Genomic DNA, 23,123 nt, shown 5'->3' on the forward strand with positions numbered 1-23,123 from the left:
AAAATGTGTTCAATTAAGGAAAGGAAGTAATAGGAAAAAAACCCCACAAATCCAATGTACATATAAGCTAATGATATATACCATAAACATGAGCTCTAAGCCTTCGTTCAAACCTGCTACTAAGAGTTCTCATTATCTGGGAGTGCAGAATGAACAACCCCACTGCACTCATCATGGACTCCAGTCTTATCAACAACAAATGCCTCCAGGACACAGGTTGGGTTATAGCCTATCTTTGGCAATGAGAAAAACTCCATAGCACCATGAAACTACACCTTCTTGAGTATCTCTGAAAATGAGAGCATTTAAGGAAGATGCTGGTGGAGTAGCAAGAAGCGTATCTAACCTCTAGCAACAGCCATGATGCAAATGTCTTTAAGAATCTCTGGTGAAAATCCAACCACAGAATAAAACAGTCTTAACTTTTTGGTTGCATCTGGTAACATACACATTTAACTGGTATGTGAATCAATACATCTGGATCAATTGCTGCTGGATATGGTTCAAAAGAGGGTTTTGCCAGAACAGACAAAGGCTACATGAATGAACGGGTGTTTTACACCATGTTTTTCTCTGATTCTATTAAGCAAATGAGTAAGAACTTCAAGTGGTAACATCAAGTGAAAATTGAACCACAGTGAGTATTAAATATAGTTTTATGTCCTGTTCTTGTTTCTTAGTTATCTTGCCAACTTTTTGCCTGTGCAATCATCTCTTTAAGTTCTTCAGAAGTGTTTCTTTTAGTCTGTCAATGTATGAAAAATTCACACAAACAGGAACAAACTGACTGCCAATCCAGGAGAAACAGTGAAAGTGAAAAATATGAAGTAGTCGCACATGGTATGCAAACAACCCAGAAAAACAGAAAAATACTTTTCTCTTTTACTTTGAATTATTTTCCAAAAAACACAGCACAAAATCTTTTCATTAGAAGTGTGACATTTCATCACTCTTCAGTGTAAAATACCAGCTGTTTCACTTACTGCACTACAAATTGTGAGCTCTTTTCAAAATAATTCCACCCCTTCGGAAAACCCATGACAAAAATTCACTCTCAGGAACATAATTTATATGTAATATACCAAAGTTTCCCTTAAGCTACAGGTTATTCCATTCGACTAACACAAATCTGCCCACTTCCTACTGGCACGAAGCACCAAATTTGCTATCATTTCTGAAAGAAGGGAAGCCAGCCAGAGTTAATGAACACACTCGGGATACGTCCTTTTTCCCTTCTCAAGACTTCCTTGGCAGCATTGACTTATGCAGATGGTACAAGTTTTTTCACTCCTATGTACCATAATGCTATATCTGATCACAAGCAAGGTTACCGCCCCAGGCAGGGCCTGGAGACAAGTTGCAGCTGGGGAAACGCCACCTTTTTGGTGAGCAGGCCACGTGAGAATATGCACTACCTCCAGCCCAGCACTGCGACCTCCATCCCACTTTAGGGAGCCACATGCTAAGCACAGCTGGTGGCCAGGTGTCTGAGATGCCTCTGCATTTGGCAAATGGGGTTACAGAAGGACAGAGGAGCTGCGGTGGTTTGCAGCACAAATGCGTAAGAATATGCACTTCTACAAAACATGCCAGGGCAGAGATCCCAAACCAGAGTCTTGATATTCGATGGGGACCATGATGGCCGGCACGTAGGCAGCACTGCTGAGAACAGCTTTTGAAAGATGCATTTGCTATAGGAACATACTCATTATAAGCTGAAAATGTAAACACATGGGTGCTGTATCACAGGCAGAGGTCACCTTGCTGACACAACTGTTTGCTCTAAATACCTTTAGCCACCTCTTCATTACCAGAAAACTGAGCACAGGACCTTGTCATAGCATCTTCAGTCTTGGCCACATTTTATTTACCCTGATGTTTACCTCACCGTTCTGCTCCCTTGCCTTATAGCTGGTTCATAATTCAATTTCCTCTAGTTAAAGAAGCAATGGCAAAATGTGCTCTGAATTCTGATGTGTATTATCACTGTTCTGTTCAAAAATGAATCAGCAAATCAAAGGAGATTGACACAGTACCATTCCCATCTTCAAAACCACGTGGTTATAATAGCAGTAGCTGCAGCCCTACAATACCAAACATGTGATGTCACTTTCCAGGCAAGAAGGACTGGCAGAGTATTAAAGTTTCCCCTGCTGTCCACTTTGTCTTACAAGAAATTGCTTTACCTCCTTTTGCATCTTCTGAGCTATTCAGTTTCCAATTAAGTGAAGGGCTGAAGACCTGTACAGCTGCATATGCTTATTTTCACAGTGTCTAACATGAACAGCATATATTTACATTTGCAGCATGATGGTACATTTCAGCAGAATATTTTTGTTAATTCATCATTGTTCTTATTGTTTCTTGCAGGTTTTGAGATGTTGATGTGTGTTAGGAAGGTACTGGTAAAATGTGAATATAAGAAGGGCAAAACAAACCTTTGCAGCAACTTTTGAAATATCTTTTTTCCTTGCTGCTTAAGTTGGCTACTCTTCTGGATTCTGTAAATATAGGACTCAAGCTCTGGCTTAATGCATATCTACTGATCCTCAGCTATATTTGGGTTTCCTGACATCAAAGATGTTTATTCAGGAACTTTAAAACTGTCTAAATAGTAAACAGTATGGAGCAGGAATATGGCTCTTCCAACATGTTTATACAGCGCATAGCATAGCAGCATCCAAACTGTAATCACAGACTTGATATTATTGTAATATAAATACTTGTTTAATGCCTAGAGTCATCAAGTAAAGCTAGAAAGTAACGCTTTTTATCAATAACTGAGCAGCAGTAGTTAAACTGAGCTAATTCTCATGCCTTTAGGACTATGTAAGTGGTGTATGCTAGAGCAGAATACCCTTTTGTGTCTGTAATACTTGGGTCTTCTCTTTCCTTAGAACTCTGCTTCTGAGAACCACTCGTACAAAAGGGGGAGCAGAGGCGAGGGAAAGAGAGGGAGGGAGGAAAAGGGCATTTCCTGTCTGGTAGCCAGATAAGCATACCTGTAGCTGCTTCATCTGATGTAGCTGCAGCCGCAGATCCGACACGTTGCGTTTCATCCCATGCAGGCTGACTTGCATTGATGGTGTTCCAGCAGGCTGATGGATGACAGCAGATTCCACAGTTGCCAGTGTGGTCTTCCCACCAGATATGTTAGCAGCACCTACAATAAGCAGCAGCACAGGCTGAGCTCACCAGCAGAGAAGGTGCAAACATGATCTTTCCTCTGCCTATTGAACTCATGTGTATTTCACACAGATGGGTGAGAAAAGTAAATTATAGCTGCCAATGATCAGTATTAACAGGGGACTGCCACCTCCTTATCCATTATATTTTGAGGGAAGACTGTACAATATCAGAGTGATTCTGTGCTGGAGCCTCAGCCATACCTGAGGACTGCATTACTACAGGACTGCTTCCTACCACATGTAGTGGAGATGGGATAATAAGCTATAACTGCAGATTACAGAAAACAGCAGCAAATCAAATTGGTGCTGAAAGTAGCTTCAAGGTTGTCCTCCCAGGAGGCATCTGAGCCTGACGTTGATGCACATTCCCAGGAGTCCTGAACTGTGTATTCGTTGATTAATTATCACTGGAGAGAGATTCAGTCAAACTGCCAAGTGTGGGGAAAAGTTGTCTATAGAGAATCTTGCTTTCCTGCTTAAAGTACAAATGCGTTACTTCTATCAGGTGTCTCCAACTACTACTGTATAAAAGTAGAAGAGAAATGAAACAATGGTGTGGCAGAGAACTGCTCTCCAGCCATGTTGCCTCCACCTATTCCCTTTAGTCTGTCATTTATTCAGGAATGTGTTTACAAAGGAATGCAGCATAACACAAGGAAGTGAGCTCACCCATACTCTGAGAATAACCATCGGTATGCTCACAAGACTTTCTTCATTGAATAATTCTGTTCCTCTACACAGCACCAATGTCAAGCTTGTTCTTTTCAGTCTCAAGTAACTGGGAAGAAGCTTTATTTACAGAGTACAAGCAAATTCCAGCTCATCAGCTGATAGTCATGTTACAGCTTCTTCTAGCAATTTGCACTTACACACCTATATGTGTCCCTTTCCCTCCCCACCACCAACAGAGAAAATGACAGACTGTCAGTAGGACATACTTCATTTTCTAAGTCCAGGACTATGTTGATCACAGTGCCAGATCCACCTTGCCCCTTGGGCTCAGATGGCTGCTGCTCCATGAACTACTGCATTATCAGCTCCTCACTGCAAGAAAGACCTTGAGGTGCTGGAGAGTGTCCAAAGAAGAGCAACGAAGCTGGTGAAGGGCCTGGAGCACAAGTCTTATGAGGAGCAGCTGAGGGAACTGGGGTTGTGTAGCCTGGAGGAAAGGAGGCTCAGGGGAAACCTTATTGCTTACTACAACTACCTGAAAGGAGGATGGAGTGAGGTGGGTGTCAGTCTCTTCTCCCAAGAATCAAGTGATAGGACAAGAGGAAACGGCCTCAAGTTGTGCCAGGGAAGGTTTAAACTGGATACTAGGAAAAACTTATTCCCCAAAAGGGTTATCCAGCATTGGAGCAGGCTGCTGAGGGAAGTGGTTTAGCCACCATCCCTGGAGGTATTTAAAAGATGTGTAGACGTGGTGCTTAGGGCCACGGTTTATTGGTGGACTTGGCAGTGTTAGGTTTATGGTTGGACTTGATGATCTTAAAGGTCTTTTCAAACCTACATGATTCTATGATTCTGTTCTATGATTATGCCATTCACCACTTCATTTCCTTCCTTCTCTATGAATAAAACAAAAAATCTGAGGAAACAGAATATAACTCATCAGTGGATCTCCACAGGGATTTTGGTTATCATTTGTTCCCACAAGCACTCATTCTATCAAGTTCAATGAAATCCAACAGAAACTAGTGTTGCGAGCTTGCCTTTGCCTGCTGAAGGCAAATTTTCAGTGCTCCAACAGGCGTGATACGTTTTTCTGGCTGGAATGAGTATGAACCCATGAGTGGTAAGTTTTGTCCCTGCCCTCTCATTGCTAGTAGTCTTTTCAACTAATAAAATCTCCAAATGTGCCCATGAGTACAGTTCAGCATAAAAGCACATTGTTATTCCTTTTCCAATAGGTGTGGATATCTCAAACATAGCCTTTGCAAAATTCATCTGGGGGAAGCATTTTCAAAGGATGGAAATTACACCCAACTATTTTTATTTAAAAATGGGCCAAAAGGTTTCTGGAGAATCATGTTTCTTGCTTTACCTACATTTGCAATTCCCATCAGTAAAAGCACAGGCCCCTCTGGCTGCACTCATGCTATATATGGGATGCCATGCCATAGGCTTCCAAGGACATGCTCGAACAAAAAGCTGTTCTAAGGCTGATGCTGGCTGTTGTAATGCTATACCTTACCCAAACGTGCTCCAGCTAGATCTGCTTGGTGCTTCAACAACGGCACTCTTCATTTCACTGCTGAGCAAGCTGCTGCACATTTTTGCTATACTCCAGTGTGATTCAATGCTCTCTTGACTTTCAAAGAGCTGCTTAACAGAAAGCAAGACTCAAGAAATAAAAAGTCCTTGTTCACTGCCATTCTGTACCCACTCCATGCTTCAGTCTAATATATGCTAATACTTGTCTGTCTACATGTATACTGCAGTTTTTCCTACAGTCAAGCATCTATTTCCCTCCCATATGCACTATTTTTTGCATTTTTTTTAAGAAAAGGATATTTAGTTCATAAACCCTACAGACAGAAATCCCCAGAGAGTCTGAAAAATGTGGATAAGCCTCGAAGAGTTCTGATCTCCAGCCACAAATCTGGACTATTTTTGAAAGCACATCTACCTTTCTGCTATTTTTTGCCTCAAGCAAAAGCTCCAAAACCTCAGCCCCCGACCCTATGATGAAGCAGCCAAAGCATGAATCAGTTCCCGCCAGTCTCTTCCCCCATGCTGGACCCCAGTCAATTCACATATTTTCTCAGGAAGGGGTGCCTGCTTTCCTCTTAGCGTAGATGGACTGTGATCTGCTTCTGTAAGCAATAAATGTCTCTGACTCCTTACAAAGAAGCTTTCCTCCTCTTCTGCTGCCTTGGCCACCTCTTCTCACCATTAGGTACTCTCTGCTGCCACAGAGTCCCTGCTACAGAGTGTGCTCAGAGCCTGTGAAGCATGACATGGGACTCTCAAGGGTGTGAAACACAACCATAGATACCGGGTGAGCATGGGGACACAGTAAGGATCAGCAGCTGATTTCTCAGAGATACATATTTTCATCAAAAAGGAATAAAAGGGCAGCTGAATGAGGGGTTATTTCATCTAGAGAGTATCGCTCGCTTTTGGAAATAGTCCCAGACTGTAGCTTTGCGAATAGATGTGTGGCCAGATGGACTGAAGGGAAAGAAATAGCATTGGCTCTTAGGTTTTTAAATAAACCCTTGCTGGAGCTAGGTATGGGGGCTTGAATGCAGAAACCCTCCATAATTCCCTAATAGTCTGGACAAAACCCAAATGTTAACTTTTTTTTCTTTTACAAAGGCTCATGAACTAAACTGACATTTCTAAAGCACAAATAGAACTGATGTGCAAAAAGCTGAATGGTTTGCTATTTGCCCAGGCTCAGGAGGGTATGGAACACAACTTCCACTCCTTGACACTCGACCTTTGCTATGGTTGCAAAGACTGCTCTCCTTCTATTTCCACACTTTATTTTGCTTTCTAAAATCTTAAGATTTTATTTTGAGCAGGCTAGAAAAAAGGCCATCAGTAGATACCCAGCAATGTTTCTTCACAAATTACTCATATCCATAAAAAACCACAACATTTTCAAGCATCATTTGGGGAAAACACCTGACAGTTATTTAGTTCTCTTTCCATCTAGTTAGAATTCACTAAACAAAGAGTCAAATGCAAAGTTAATGTTGCAAATTCCATCATTAACAATCTGTTATGGTCAGGCACTAAAGCACCGTTAAAAGAATAAAATAGTCTATATATATATTACTGTGCAGCTTCAGCTCATTGATCCAGAATGGAATCAGGATCATGTTTTACCTGCAAACACTGACAGAGTTCAAAGACTGGTGTGATCTGTCTTTGAATCTGAGATAAGCAAGCAGATATGGATGATGTTTTTAATTCACAGATCATCACAGCAAGAGTCATGCATGTGAAAAAAGCACACAGATATGCAGAGATGACAAGACAGTTCATAATGACCAAGGAATCAAATCTGAGCCCTACATGCGTAATACTTCTCTCTGCTGCCATCTCCCTCTCTAGGTTTGTACTCATGGTGTTAGTGCAGAAAGACATACTCCTTGATGCTTTTTCAGGAAATACTGAAATGCCCTTCTTCGTCTTCCAACAAGGCATCACCTAGCAAAGAACTATTGCTTTTTTTTTTCTGGTAATCCATAATACAACAGATCTTCTTTTAATCAATGAACCCAGTATTTAATCTATCAATCTCACCACTTGATGAACAAAAATATGACAGAAAAGAAAGTGAGCATTTCTCAGCACATTTTTTAGTAATCTCAAGGAGACTCTTCCTAGTATGGTTTGGGTTTAGAGTCACATGCCATTCCTATGTAAAGAGTCCCTTGTGTGAAAAGCCATTCACTTTTGATGAACTGAAGAAGGTTATAAGGATTCAGTCATGGGATTTATCCTAACATTAGTAGGAGAGACATAGCCAGTCTTTGAAAGGTTACTGCTCCTTGAACACACCCCTATGAAAGAACTGAGCATAAAGCACTAAAACATAAGAAATGCAGACAAGCACGATTGTTAGAGGCTCTTTTTCCGCAGTGAAAAAGCATTTTTATTTAGGCTCTTTAATATTTGAGGCTAAAGAATCCACTACAGACTAGCAAAGCAAAAACATGTTAAATACAACAATTTGGTTTATATGAAAACCAGAGTATTTGCAATTTAGCTATATAAAGTTATCTAGGATGTAGAAATGTTGGTTTCTTTCCCTTCCCAAGTGAGCTAGTTCTCCAATTTTTGCATGAAAGTCTCCTATCATTGGAACACATACTATAAAATACAATGTTGGTTCAACACTGATGAGCCAATTTTATCCTGCACAGATGTTTTATTGTTCAGGATGGGAAGCTATTCACGTTTCTGCTTACCAGTGCTCTAGAAAGGATTGCTCAATCAACATTTTGTCCTACTTTTTCTTTCAAATAGACTTTGAAATTGCTAAAACTGTTATCTCAGTGCACAGTTGTCAAGTGCAACTGTATACTAAAAGAGTCAACAGTCTAAATGGCTATACTTAATAAGGATTGAGGTGAATTGAAGAACAAAACAGCGGTCGGCAGAAGCGTTTTTAGATGCTGCTGGCACATTTAAACCCAAGCATATTTACGAAAAGGAGAAACATTCTGTAGCATTTTCTGGCAGATTGCCTAATTTTCAAGTAATCAGGGACTGCATTGACTTACTAGACCCTGTCACATGCAATTTCAAAAGCGAGTGCAAAAGCAAAATATTCTATTATATAGGACTATTTATTCTATTATACAGCACTCTTTGGTAATAGCTGATGTGGGTTACCATGCTGTAGTGTATTAGGGTCAGCATTACACCTTGTTTCCCTTTAATTTAATTTAGAGGCAATTTAATCTGGTGGCTGAGTCATGCTGGAAAGACTGGATTTAAGGTTGCAGATGCAGGATTTCAACTATATAGCACTGATAGGGATCCTTGCAGACGAGTGGCTGCATTGCTTGTCCCCTCTGCCCTATCCCCATCACCCAAGTGATCAGAAAGGCATCTGTTGCATACCCTGAATGCTGGTATCCTTACTCACATGCTGGATATGGGCATGGCCATGTGACAAAGTCAATGTCTCTGTCAGTACGTGACAGATGCTGATCTGGTCTTTTGACAGTAAATTACACGCCCCACTCTCCACTCCCCATGCGGGGACATGCAGCTGTTAGATATAATTTTGCCATTTCAGGGACGTGTGTTCAGTCATACGATAAGGTAGTGAGTGAGGAATCTTTAACAACAGTGGCAGGAAACGGTTGTGGATCAGATAAACCATTCTATTCTGATGGGCTGGGCATGACTTCCATACTGTGTAATCCCCACCTTTGCTTTGTGTAGGCCCATTTCCCAATTACTATTATTCCATTTCTCATTTGATTGAGAGCACATTCACACACACACACAAATCACTGGATAATTTAGGTTAAAAGGGGCCTCTGGAAGTCATCTGGTCCAAACTCATAGCAGGTCACTCTTTGATCAGAACGTCCAACTCAGTGTCCCCCACAAAGTATTTATCTGAATTAGTACAAACACAATGCAAATGGAAAGGCCAAACAGCAATACAATACAAAGAAGAACACAAGACATTGTGTGTGCAGGTTTTGATGGTTTCATAGGAGCTTTGTATGAGACGAGACCTGTGCAAGTAGGAAATACCTTAAATTCTTAGTGTATAATGACACTGAAATAGGGGAAATCTAAGAGCATTTTGCAGCTGTTTTGAAAAATTATGGACTTCTCAGTAAGTTGTCAGAAACTGATAAATTACAACTTCTTTCTTCACAGCCTTAAGTATTGCTCTCCCCATCCAGGGGCCAGCAAGAAGGGAAGAGTTGGAACAGGACCAGAGAGTGGCTTGTGAGAAAAGCTCCAGTACCAGGACTTTAGCGCTTTCTCTCTTGCATATGTTTTATAGTTTCCAGGTCTGGTTTGATTTCTGCCGGTTAGGAGGGCATACTGCAATTCCAGATAAACAGGAATCCTGAACGTGAACTAACAGCTCCAACAGAAAAGCTAGTTAAGAGTATAATAGGTTTGCTAATAAATGCATGTGGTTTACTACCTGTCAGTGCACAGACCTCCCTGTGGGAACAGCATTACCAGGAAGTAGGGAACTGCCTTTATTTGCATTCAGTGCATGGCGAAGGGTGAAAAGAAGGCATGCAAACACACACACACACACACCCTGCAGACATCTCCAGCAGCAGTCCATACACAAAGAACTCCAATCACATGGAGATCTTTTTTCACAACAGCCTTAACTCCACCTTTTAAACACTTAACAGCTCTCCAAGTGGGAATCTAAAATAAGACCAGCTCTTATTGGCTTCGTAATTGATGCTTGCTCAGAACAGTTTAGGCACAGGCTAATAATTAGTAACAGATCAATACAGCTTAATTAGAGAAAGTGCTATTTTGCTGACTGTTAAATTCCCCAATGTCATTACATCCATAGCACCCTACTGACAGAAGAACCTTAGAGAACAGTTCAGATGACCAGAATAGGAATGAAATATTTAGCCTTCTACAGCAATCTGGATACATCTGGGGTTAATGACAGATACATACTATAGATGGGATGAGTCACTGGAAAATTCACCATACGCAGAGACCGTGTATCTCATTTAAACCATCCAGCGCAGGTGTGAAATTCATTCCACAGACCACCTCGACCTGTCAGAAATTCCCCTCTTAACAACTATGTGATCAACTCCCATGTCTTGAACTTCAGCTTCAGTTCTGACACTATAGCAATGGGAATTTAAGTAAATTTGACATTTCTATAAGGGATGCTAGTAATATTAGAGAGGAAGAATTTGTAAATTAGAAATGAATTATCTTACCTGCAGTGTCAGTGCTGCTCTTGCTGGACACAATTTTCATCATCATCTTCTCACTAAGTAATAAAAAGAAAAATCATGATTTTAACATACTAACAATAAAACTGTAATGAAGTTTATAATCAGCAAATTAAATGACCTTGTCTAGCATACATATTTCTAATTTAAATCACCAGTAGCTTGTCAGTTGCTTTTTTTTTCTTTTTACAATCAGCTTTTAATAAAAGTTAAGCAAGGAATGGAGTATAAGAAGTAGAAAGCACAGAGATGTAGCTACATTGATTCATTTTAACACAAAGAAGAGTAATGCAGTTAATTTCCATCTATCATTTGGCATATTCTTCCTCTCTGCCTAGCATTCTGATGGGGATGGTAAAGATATTTAAAAATGATTGAGCATTAAGGATTTTTTTACTATTACATTCAAATATTATTTTTGTTGATTGATTACTAAAATCATTACAGAGAAACAGATTTAATGAATTCTTTTTTTACCTAGAAGCATCTTTGCTATTACTTGTATTTGGCCCTTTAAAAAGCGCAGACTGAACAAGACCAGTTAAACTGGCAATCTGTTTCTCCATGGCTTGTATCCTCTCTCTGTAAGACAAGAGAACCGTTTGTTAAAGCCAGGTATATTTGCTTTTAGACTTGTTTTTCTAGGTGAATGATTACCACAGGACTGGAAAGACACTAGAGAGCTTGCGCAAAGGCCCACGGGTACCAGTTTGCATATACCTTGTTGCAGCAGCTTACCGCATCTTGGTTTGGACAGCTTTTGCATGGTAACAGACAATAAAAAAGACATCTGCTTGGTTAAAAAAGAACAAAACAAACAACCACCTAAGTAATAAACTAACGATCTCACGAGATAGGTATCTAAAACAATCAGTTAATGCCTCTTGGAACTAGTGAAAATAATCTTTTTCTGCATTGCACATATGTTCTCTTCTGCATACACCAGGAGAATAGTTTTGCCTGCATATAAGGTTTCAGGATTAAAGACTTTACACTTCTTGTTACTATTTTTACTTTCCCCAAACCCAGGATTTTTGTCTGCAAAGCATTTAATCTGCCCAAGCTGACTGCTTCTGAGGCCAAATCCTTTGCACCTGACATCACAACTGTCTGCTTTGGAAAGGACAGCAATGTGACAGGCACAGGACACCAAATGCAGACTGGACAGTAACATTATCATAAACCAGATTGCTTTCATGCACATATTCCTGAGAAGAAGAAAGAAAGAAGAACTGTAACAGGTATGGTCAGTGTCTTCCATAGGTACTAAAGGCCACGAAACAACAATGGCTATTTTGGATAGGAAGGCTAACATTTGTGTGTTTATATGTTTACATAAACACATCTGTTAGTCAAGTACCAGGTGACTTCCTCAGTGGGCTCCAAATAGCCTTTTGCTCACACAGGTGCCTACTTCCACATGCCAGTATGTCAATGATACACCACACCACAGCCACACATCAATATGGGAGATCAGCCAGGACCTTCTGAAAATGCGTCCCTGTATGCCAGCAGTTAAGTGACTGAGGAGACACACAAAAGCAACTCCTAAAAGTGGGCTGTGATTTTGGAAGATGACTCAGAACAAAACTTCTCAAAAACCAAGTGACTAAGACCAGCAGCAATAACTGATGAAAGAAGATGGGACAGACACATGCAGCCCCAGACTCAGCCTGCTACAGGGTCATCCATCACCACTGCAGCATCCTGGGCACGCGGGAGCAGCTGAGCTCTGGCCACCCCAGCTCCAGTTGAATGCCAATTGGTAAGGGCCATATAAACTCAGATGTAGGTACCAATACCAGGCAAAAGCAAAATGACATGATACAAAGCAAGTAACCAGCCCAGCTTGTAGTCAGCCAGATTATCAAGGCTAATTATTTCATTCACATTCAGAGAATGAAATAGAGCTTTGCTGGGCTAGCGCAGAGATAACAGCCAGGAGAGACTCCAAGACACCCAGACATTGTGAGAACAGGGCAGCAAAACAAGTAATGAGATGCTAACAGACACAAGGAGGGAAGAAATGAGTGCTCACTCAGTTCCTAGCCAGCAGATGTGTTCTTACTGCGATTTAATACAGCTTACTTTTCTGTCTTCTTGTTGAAAGGTATTTTGAACGGTGGTGAGAAGACTAGTGAATCTGACCTAATTCATTTCAAACCAAGAAATACATTACAGAATTTCCACTGTTATAAGTTTTAAAAGAAGAAACTAGTTCAAGCTACAGTAAGCTTTGGAACAAAAACAGGTACTAAAAGCCTGGGATAAATATATTCTAACAAACTTTAATGCAGCATTTTTGACACTTAATAATGAAAACATTTCTCCCCCCTTCCCCCGATAATCTTCACAAAACCTTCCTGGAACTAAACTCAATTGGAAGTCTATCTGTTTTACTAATTCATAAATATGATGTTTTTTCCATTCCACATTCGATAATCTGGAAACAATTTTCTACTTCAAAAGAGATTATGGCAACACAAAGCTGATCTTGTCCTTTGCCATGAAATCTAGGAAAATATGTTGTTAAGAGGGAGAAGGATGTTCCAGAGATAGGAGATGATGAAAAACGAATGAAATACTGGAATCAATTGCACAGAGCACATTATTTTTCATATGGTAAAAGCATTAAGAATGTGAAGAATCTACATGTGCTCTGGAGTTACTCCGTTAAAGACAAGTCAGGATTTTCCTGTAGTCGTTTCACTGTAATACCCAGGCTTGTTATGGCCATCAGCACCAAACATCTCAAAAACAGGTGTCTGAAAAGGAGGCACCTTTTAGGCATTAAATCAAATGACCTGATTTTGGGAGACCTGGCGGTCTGACTGAAGGTGATGGGAGGCAGTGTGCTCCAGCGCTGGCAGGGAGGGACACGGCCAGCCTGGCAGCAGGGCTGTGGTTGGGTCTGACGTGGCTGGAGGGCTGGTGGCCCAGTCCTGCCATCCGCCACATGGCCCCAGAGGGGCAGGGTTGGGCTCTGCAGCTGCTCCCTTCCCCTTCAGCTTCCCTGTGGAGGGCTGGAGCAACCTTGGCTGCAGAGAGAGAGAATGAATGCTTTCTTCAGCTTGTGCCAGGCCGGGGTCCATCAGGGATGCCGACACTGTCATGACAGTTGTACATTTCTGGTTCTCAACATTGTATTCTCTACTTCTCATTGTGCTCCCAGCTGTGGAGAGGGAAGGTGGGAGGAACAGCCTGCCCCACCATCCCTTCCTGTACTGGGCAGCATGAGGCAGACTGGCACTCCAGTGGCATGGGGCAGGGCAGGGTTCCCAGGGCATGGGACAGGCTGGCATCCTGGTGACATGGGGCAGGCTGGGGCCCCCGTGGACAGGACAGGCTGAGTCATGGAGTACTAGGAGAGAGGGTCAGGCAGAACAAAATACAGTGTAGCATGTGAAGGCCAAACCCTGTCTCTGTTTCCAGATTAATTTCCCGTATAATCTGCATCTCTCCACCACCCAGGAAGGGCAGGGAGGGTCCGTTGTACAACAGTTGGGAAAGAAATGGCTATTTTATCAGCCTGAGCACAGAAAGGCATAGTTTCACATTGTTTCCCTATGAATACTGGGAGAGTCAGAGGCAGTAGCATGGTAGGGGAGGTAAAGAGGGGGCAAGGTCAGAAGCAACTCCCAGCTCTAGCAGGCCTCTTCATCAGCCTTGGCTTTGGCTTGTCACAGACCTTGACCAGCAAAGCAGGCACACACCAGCCTGTTCTCCCCAGCAGCCCAATCCACAGCCCCAGGCCCGGGTACATCCAGGGCCCTATATTAGCATCTCCAAAATCTCCCACTCCCCAAAATCAGAAAAAGCAAAGCAAGTCCTTGCTTTTCCAGGGACTGTGCACTGGGACATCAGATTTCATCACCAGATTTCTTCTTTACAGCGTCACTAAGGTTTCATGTCATTCCCGCTACTGCAATTAACTGGAAGTAATCCCAAGAAGGATAAAGCATATTGCTGAACTGGTACCCACTTCTCACAGCAATGCTATTAACGCATGACTTGCATGTTTCTTCCTTTTCCTGGGGATATCTTTAATATTCACATCACTGAAAAGATATTTCATACAGACACAAACTTGAACTGGGCTGTGTAAACATTCATGTTCCTGTCTGACCCTAGGCTGTGCCATGCAAGTCTGGCACCATGAACTAACTGGCAGACTATTCTGGAGAAAGATTTTCAGAGACTTTATATTTTGTAGTTAACTCCCAAGTGAAGCCTATATAGTAATCAAAAAGAGTGTCAGAGACAGTTAAAAAAAAAAAAAAAAACACATTTCTTTCTACATTACCCTATGAGAGAAACATTTCATTAGAAGTGTTTTTACCTCACTGGGAAAAGAAGACATACAGGAGTTTCTCAACGGCTTCCCTAGAACCAAGTGAAAGTGTCAAAGTCAGACTTTACCCCAAAAGTCCTCCCACAACAGCAGAGTACATATCCTGTAAGGATGTGATGCAATGACCAGCAGAACTCTTCTGTACTCTGCTCTCCTCCCGGGTGGAAGAAATAGACCAGTGAATACTTCAATCTTCTAAGGATAAGGTTAAACTCAAATTTTCTACAGCTTGAAGCTAAAGGGAAAAGGAAAGCTCTGAAGCACTGCCAGCCATGATACTATTTGACAACTCTTATCCAGGAGCCTGGATCTCATCTTCCTACAAACAGTTCCTCCAACAGAAGCCAAAGTACAGTTTACCTTTCCTCCACCCTGTACTGGTCATTTGCATTCATCTTTTTCTGCCTCTTCAGAACATTCAACATCTTTCATGAAGGGAGATGCAACTTCGGCCCTGCATATCTGCAAAGTCCACTTTTCTTATACAATTCTCATTGCATTCTGATGGAGTCTCTCACTGTCAGTGGCTTTACAGAGTATGACCATTTCTTCCTAATGCACTGGGAGTCCATCCATACTTCAATATATTAAAAAGTAAAGTGGTTTTGTGATGGGAACAATACCCAATAACCTACATGTTGCCATTACACTTTAGACTTGAACTGCAAGCCACAAACTGTAAATGTGATCACATTTTTTGCTCAGTTCTACTATCATTTTTTCTCACTAATGTGGCATAAAAAGAAGAGGACAAAGTTGTGTTCAGGCAGAAGAGAATCATAGTGCACTCTTGAATTGCTTTTAGAGGAAAAACATCCTGTAGAGCTATCTTGCTATTCTAAGGATTGTATTTTAGTGAGTAGCAGCATTTATTATATACATATTCAGCACTATCAAATAACGTAGAATTTTGTAACACGTGTTTTAAATGCAAAGGGTGTAAGTTAAATGGCATTTAATTTAATGCACTTTCGGATAAACAGCTTCTTTTCCAGTTCATCAACATTTAAACATCTACTTTGCCTGTAGTAACTTCCAGAACTGTCTACTATAAGCTATATAAATGGGCCATCCAAAAAAATGATAGCAAATCCCTGTTTAAACAACTCATGCTCACTCACAAAAATTTACTCACTCTCCCTGTAAGCCTGTTTTCAGGGTTGATGACCCCTCAAAGATGAACTGCTGCAACATGTTGCAACTTCTAATATTTTTGTGCACATGAATACTAACATACTTTGTTTTTATAAATCTCCATGAACTTGTATCTTCTCACTGTTCTAAAAGAGCTTTATATGGAACTCTTCTGGTAAATGAATTACTGTAAGAATTTATTCAATGCTTTATACCGCAGAAGTAGCTACCTTGAAATTACCTGCGGTAAAACAGATACAAGAAAGAATTACATGAAGCAATTAAAACCCTCTCAACTCCGGCTTAAATATCAGGCTTGACAGCCTGGCTACCGCAATGCAAAATTAAAATGGGAAACTCCAAAAGAAAAGATTGGAAATACCGGTTTTCATCTTTTATTGACCTAAATTTGCTGCAGTTAACATGCCAAAGGTAATGGACCCATTTTCTTCAACAAAACCAAGATATGGTCAATGAGAGATCTGATCTGCTGTAAGTACTTGACATATTCTGATAAAATACACATCTATCCTTCTTCAGTCCCAGACTGGAAAAACTGAAGGAGAATTAACAGGCGAAGAGAGATTCAGTTTAACTTCTGGCATTGTCACTATCCATTTTAATCTTTTCTCTGATTTATACTTAAACTATGCATTGTCCTGAGGTTGTGACAGTGCTACTTCAAGGTAATTTCCACCAAGTGATGGCACAAGAGATGTTTTCAGTGTTCTCAACACACTCCACTAGGGACTGAACGAACAGCAGTGCTGAGATGATGGGTTTGGTGCTTGCAAGGTCCTCAACTCACTCCTGAATGAGTCAGGATGGGGAGTCTCTGTTAAGTGCACAAATGCAAAAGACCTCCCTCTTCAGTCCAAGCCCACGAGATACTCAATCTGCCCTTTTGCTGCTACCCCACACCTGACACTCTGCATGCAGGCTGACTGAACACACCAGTTGCTTTCTGTGGCCTGATTTTTAGGTTCTTTACACAGTCATCAGCAAGTGGATAATGTGCACGACAGAGCAGCATACACCTCATTTTACCATGCCTGAAAGAGGATGAATTCAGCCCTATCTCTCCAATCCCAAAATATTCTTACTCACAGAAGCAAACACAGCTGTACTGTTTATAGGTGTAAACTGTATCCCATACACGACAAGTATGGGATACCTTTCTGCCATTATATATGTCACTTTTCAGGTGTTCATAACAACCTTGTAACTGTTCAGCCCCTGCTGAAGCAGGAAAAGAGCACCTCAGCCTGGATACCCTTAGTGTTCCTTGTTACATTAGGTACAATCTCAACAGTATTTGCTTTTTTATGAAATTATGTTTATGAAATTAAGTTTATGAAATGATTACAAAGCTAAAATAAGGCTTAGAGCATTTTGTGTCTGTAGAACTCAAACCCAATTCCTAATATTGCAGCAGTTAGAAAACACACCAATTTGCATGAACTGCTTTGGTATTTACAACTATTTTTTAAAAGTCATACTTTCTCAAGGTTAAAAAGACTTACAACCTATAAGGGCAGCTTTCAAGAATGATTTTTTCAGTGACATGGCTAATGCGCACCATGCTGAATTTTAAGGTCATGTATTTATTTGGAAGTGTAATTATGCAAATGCTATTTTCATCACTGTAAATATATTCTGGGTCCAGGACTAAAACACCTGGTGCAAAGCTCCTCTTCAGGAGCTGCAGAACTATCAGTATAGTTGCTTTTTATATATTCACAAACACACAGCCTTATGCATATCTGAGTGAACAGAAGAGATGCCCAGAGGGGAGAAAGAAAGACACAGATCGGAAAGTTGTTGGTGTCCTCCCTTATTTTCAACCCCCTAACATGAAATTTGTAAAATTTTTGATCTGAAGCTATCTCTTGGATTAGAATTGGCAAATCATAGAATCACCTGGTTTGGAAAAGACCTTTAAGATCATCAAGTCCAACCGTTGCCCCAGGACTGCCAAGTCCATCACTAAACCATACCACTAAGGGCCTCATCTCCAGGCCCTCAGTGGTACGGTTTAGTGGTGGATATATAGCCCAAATATAGTACAAGTTATTTAAATATAGTTCAAATTATTTACTACTTGTAATAATGAAAGCTTGTTTTGAAATAAATACATACAAATCAGGTCTCACTGACCGTAGATTGTAATATGCCCTAACTCATGCTCTTGTGTCAACATAACTACCAAGCTATAAGTCTGTAATTTTTGTGGATGGCTGATTTTGTTCTGTCCTCCATTTTCTTCCCACCAATGGACCTCATAACATTCATTTTTCTGGCCAAGCATGGTCAGAGGTGACTGTTGAGCAAGTTGCTCAGGTGGAAGGGAAGTATGGGGGCTATATGAGGCTCCGTATCTCCACAGTGGTTAAGGCAGTCAGCAGTTACCTTTGGCCTCTGTGAGCTCAGCATTTTCCAGCTATTCATCTTCACTTCCCTAAAGAGCTCTATAAGGAGCTCTATAAAAGTTAACAGCACAAACAATACGCTAGAGATTAGCACAACTCATACAAATACACAGCAACCGATTGGCAGTTTAACGATTTTTCTCTCCTAGGGCAGGGTCTATGGCAGGAGAAGCCTTCACAGACCTTTGAGTAAATCTGGTCCTTACAAAGACAGGAGAGATCATTGTCATCATTGTCAGTGCATAAAAGTTAACAACAGTCAGGTCACTAACTATTTGTGATGCTGGAAAAATCACCGGGAAGAGCATTCGTGTTTCAATTTCTTCCTTGGCACAGAGTCGCTCTTCTCAGCAGTTTCCCCTTGAGGAATATTATTGTAAACAACTGTCATATTTTTATGCAAATTCATGTTTTACAGGAGATAAGACAGTAATGATAAATTCTTCCCATTTCCTAACAGTAGATGAGAAAAACTCCACTCCATAAAGAACCAAAATTGTAATATCAGAGTGTCATTCTTAACAGGGCTGAAATATATTTGCTTATTAGCAGGAACAGAACATCATTTGTTCTTGTAACATGATCTGGTTGTCTGGAAAGAAAAACCCTAGTTAATCATTTTATTTTATTATATTTTTTCCAATGACTGAAATTTACACAAATGAAAATAACTAGGGATTCATCATGGGTTGACAATACTTTCAGATTAATATCGGGTGGTGGTGCATCTCCTTTAAATTACTACCTACCTTGTCAGATGGCTAATAAACACTGCAGCCCAGTGCAGCAGCCTCCTACACATTACATTGTCCCCTGGGTGTTAAACAACAGAAGATGTGTGGTTTAGGAACATTCCTCATTGCATAAATTAAGACCCAGCTCTGCCTTACCTTGTCTCCTTGTCCTTGGGCATCGCAGGTGACCCATAGCCGAAAGCCTGCTTGTCAACTGGAGAGGGCACTGCCTCGGCCATGCCCGGGTGGCTGAGGGTGCTCCGTGCTTTCGCATCCACAAACATGGGTGGTCCTGGCTCCTTTTTGAAGGACTGGCGGCTGGGGGAAGACCTGTCAGGCTGGATGGCGTGGGGGGGAATGTGAGCACTATGGTGAGGATGAATATCAACCATTCTCATGTCAGCCACCCTGTGGGGTGAGGCAGGAGGCGTTTTAGAGCCAAGGGTGGGCAAATGGCTCTCCGGGTACTTCCGTGACTTTTGTCTGTACAAGGACTGCTCCAGCATTTCAGGCTGCATAGAGGGATTGCAGTAAGTGCTTGATGACCTCATGGCACTGCGATGGTAGGCTACGATGTGATCAGGGACATCGAGGGGGTGTCCGGAGTGGGGTGCAGCCAAACTCATCCTCCCCTCGTGAAACAAATAGGGGTCACCATACAGACCTTCGTTTCGGATCACGGCAAGGTTTTTGTTACTCATGTCCTCATCTGGCTTCACATCCCGTCTCTCCAAAATGGCGCTTGGGCTGGGAGATATTGAGCGCGAGGCTGGCACACTGGAGAGTCGGTCCCTGGGGATGGTGGCATTGCCTGGCACACCCATGGGCCGGCCCCCACCGTAGGGAATCCTGGACGGAGAGGGAGGCATGGAGTGGGGTACCGGGGTGGAGGGCGGAGAGCTGGGCATCACGTGCGGAGGGTGCGTGGCAGATCCAGGACGAGAAGTATTTGGGCCATCTCGGCCCATATAAGCAATTTCCCTCTGCATCTAGAAAGAAAAGGAAAAACATGTAAGATATAAAATTACTGAATGCGTAAAACATGATAAGGATTGTGACAACCTTGACATCTACAGAAAAAAATGGAAAGAAAACAAACCCTCAAGACTAAATAACTTTTCATCTGCGTAAGTAAAACACTTCGGGACCTCAGTGCCTAAAAAAAATAGCAACTATAAAGAGCAATAAAATGGGCTACCTGTTAAAGGAATACGAGAGTTTTAAAAATGTTTTTGCTTACACAAATACCATCTTACCCTAATCTGATACCCACAGCTACCGAAGCTGAAGTAATGGACTTCAGTGCCAAGGTGTTCTAAGTACATGTAGCCAGTGACAAATTTAAACAATTTATTGATCAAACACACAGGCTAGAGTTCACTGATTCCAAACCAGGAAGAAAATGCTGATGCTCTGGCATCACAAACACACTTGAAATCCTTAGACAAGAAAAAGAAATATTACAACTAACTGGCCATTTGCTTCAGTGCAGGATGTAGCCTTTTGCTAATAATTTGATGTAGTCTTTGCTACACAAAGCACAGGAGAACAACACACAAACCTTTACTGACTGCAACACAGTCAAGTTGCATACAAACGGCTTGACCCTATAAAACATGTGCTATGGGTTTCCTTCATTGCAAAGATAACAGTGCTTGAGACAGTTTGCAAAGCACACACTCAGAAAGCCACTGAACATTTTATCATGGTTTTCTATGCAGCAGCACTAACTGCCAGCAATAAGGAATAGCACACGAGGAAAAGAAAGGGAAAACTTCCATACCAACATTAGTGCTTTGTTAACAGAGGCCTTGGCAAACCTCTACAACGGATACATGTGCTTCTGAGATTGTAGCATGTCACTCTGCCCAGCAACAACCTCTCTAGACGGCTGACCACTGTCCATGAGGGACACAGGAGAAATTCTCCCTCTAGTAAGCATTGTGGTTGCTCTGGTGCCATTAGGGTAAGGTGGATAAACAGGGAGATGGAAAAGTCAGCTGGCTTCCACCAACTATATATGAAAAAAAAAAATAAAATCACAGCTTCTAAAATTTGTGTTGGCAATTTCAGCCTCCCTCTCCATCACTGCCAGGGGATTGTAGAAAACTGAGCATCACCAAGCCCGACTACACGTTCCTAAAGTTACAGAATACACATCAATGTGCAACTGGAAGCTGCTGATCTGAAGTCTTGACCATTTTTTTCTCCTCTTGCTCCTTGCTTTGACAGTGTGACTGGATTCACTGCAGTTACAGTGATCCATGGCTGATGAAGCAAGAAATTATGCTCTATTCCTGCCCCACCACAGGTTTTTCCACTGCTAAGGGAATTGCGATGGCGGTGTATAAACAATAGCTCTTCTGATCACAGCAGGCTCCACACTTGGGAATTAAAAATGACGTTCCCCAGGGCCAGAGATCAACAATCTGGTGTATCAGGTATCAGAAGGAAAAAAGGAGATAACCTGATTGTGGCAGCAGTAATAATAAATAAGTGTAACAGAACAAAGGAGCGCGCTGGGATGGATCACAAATGAGCCAGACAAAAGTCATTGAGCCAAAGGGGAACGTGGGATATTTTTTTTTTCATTTGCACAGAGAATTACTGTAGTCTGGAATTTAAAATAAAATATAACTAGACAGTTATTAATAAAACTAATAACTATTAATAAAAATTAACTAGACAGTATTAATAAAATTATCAGTGGGCATTCAACATAATTTTCTATCGCCTTGAAGAAACACTGCAATATACTGAGCTGTATTGTACATTCAGACTCCGGACCAGCAGAACAGAAAGACTCCTACTGACTTGAGCAGCTCTGGGATCAGGACTCCAGGAATAGGCAGCCACAGATATTTTGCATGGAGAGAAGAGCCCGAAGAAAGAAAATCTTCCCTGGTTTCTACTGAACAAACTATTCCATGCCCTATTCAGTTGCTTCAGATGAAGCTACAACAGATGCAAAAGTATCTGGGACAGAAACCATAGACATATGGGATATGCTGGGTTGTAGTGAGAGGAAAATTCCAATGTTACCTTGTAGAGAGGAGAATATTTCCATGGAAGCTTTGAAAGCAACAGGTTTAACTTCCCCTAACTTCTGGACTTCATATTCCCATATATGCTCATTCATTTCCCATAAATCAAAGCAATCTGTCAGAGAAAAAATCCTATTTTCCACCTTAATGTATTGCCATACGTTAAATGAGGATTTCAAATACAGGTCTGGGCTACTGCTCAAACTCCTGTGTCTGAGTACTGCTGTGGATATAATGCTATTTACTTTTGCTTTAAAATAGCACTTGGAGTGCCCAGCCTGAATCAAGACCCCACTGGGCTGAGCAGGGTGCAGACGCCTGGGCAGACAACCCCTTCCTGAACAGTTCACTTTGTATTTTAAGCCACGACTCAGCCCCTGGGTGTAGCATGCAGAAGCGGGGAGCAGTCAGAGCCATAGAGTCCAGGGTGCCCAGGGCAGGTGCGGAGACCTGGGTTGGTGACCGGGAGTCAAGCACCCTTACTGCTGCATTACAGTGTCTTTTGCCACCTTATTGACACTTTCTCTCTTCTCCAAAATCTCCAGATTCTTCACTGATGGCAAATTTAAAAATGTGAATGGTTGTCTTTTCTTGCCTCTCATCTATATATCTTCTGTGTGATATTCACGGCACACTACTTTTATATGTACCCCACCTTCTGTGCTGGTTTTATTCTTCAGTTCTCCACCACAAAACCCCCACATTGCTCAATGAAAACACATACTGTAATATGCAGGCTGTCTTCATCCACATGTTCTTGGACTTCAACTGCATGACTCAGGAACAGAGAAAGACGATATCTGGCTTATC

The 23,123-nt window shown here is 41.5% G+C and overlaps 1 protein-coding gene across 12 annotated transcripts in view; it reads right to left on the bottom strand.

Moving 5' to 3' along the window:
- KIAA1217 (KIAA1217 ortholog) overlaps nt 1-23,123 on the bottom strand; it is a 345,281-nt gene that overhangs the window by 33,878 nt on the left and 288,280 nt on the right. For 9 of the 12 annotated variants that reach the window (XR_003993036.1, XM_030496694.1, XM_030496757.1 and 6 more), the window contains 4 exons: nt 19,426-20,258; nt 11,099-11,203; nt 10,607-10,659; nt 3,003-3,163 (listed from right to left, as the gene is read on the bottom strand). Coding sequence is in view for 11 of the 12 variants with exons in the window: in XM_030496694.1 (XP_030352554.1) it covers nt 3,003-3,163; nt 10,607-10,659; nt 11,099-11,203; nt 19,426-20,258 (1,152 nt within the window). In the remaining variant the exon portion in view is untranslated. The remainder of the gene's footprint in view (nt 1-3,002; nt 3,164-10,606; nt 10,660-11,098; nt 11,204-19,425; nt 20,259-23,123) is intronic. The other 3 variants (XM_030496766.1, XM_030496711.1, XM_030496772.1) reach the window with 1 other exon arrangement.

This window comes from Strigops habroptila, chromosome 1 (assembly GCF_004027225.2).
Source record: "Strigops habroptila isolate Jane chromosome 1, bStrHab1.2.pri, whole genome shotgun sequence".
NCBI lineage: Eukaryota > Metazoa > Chordata > Aves > Psittaciformes > Psittacidae > Strigops > Strigops habroptila.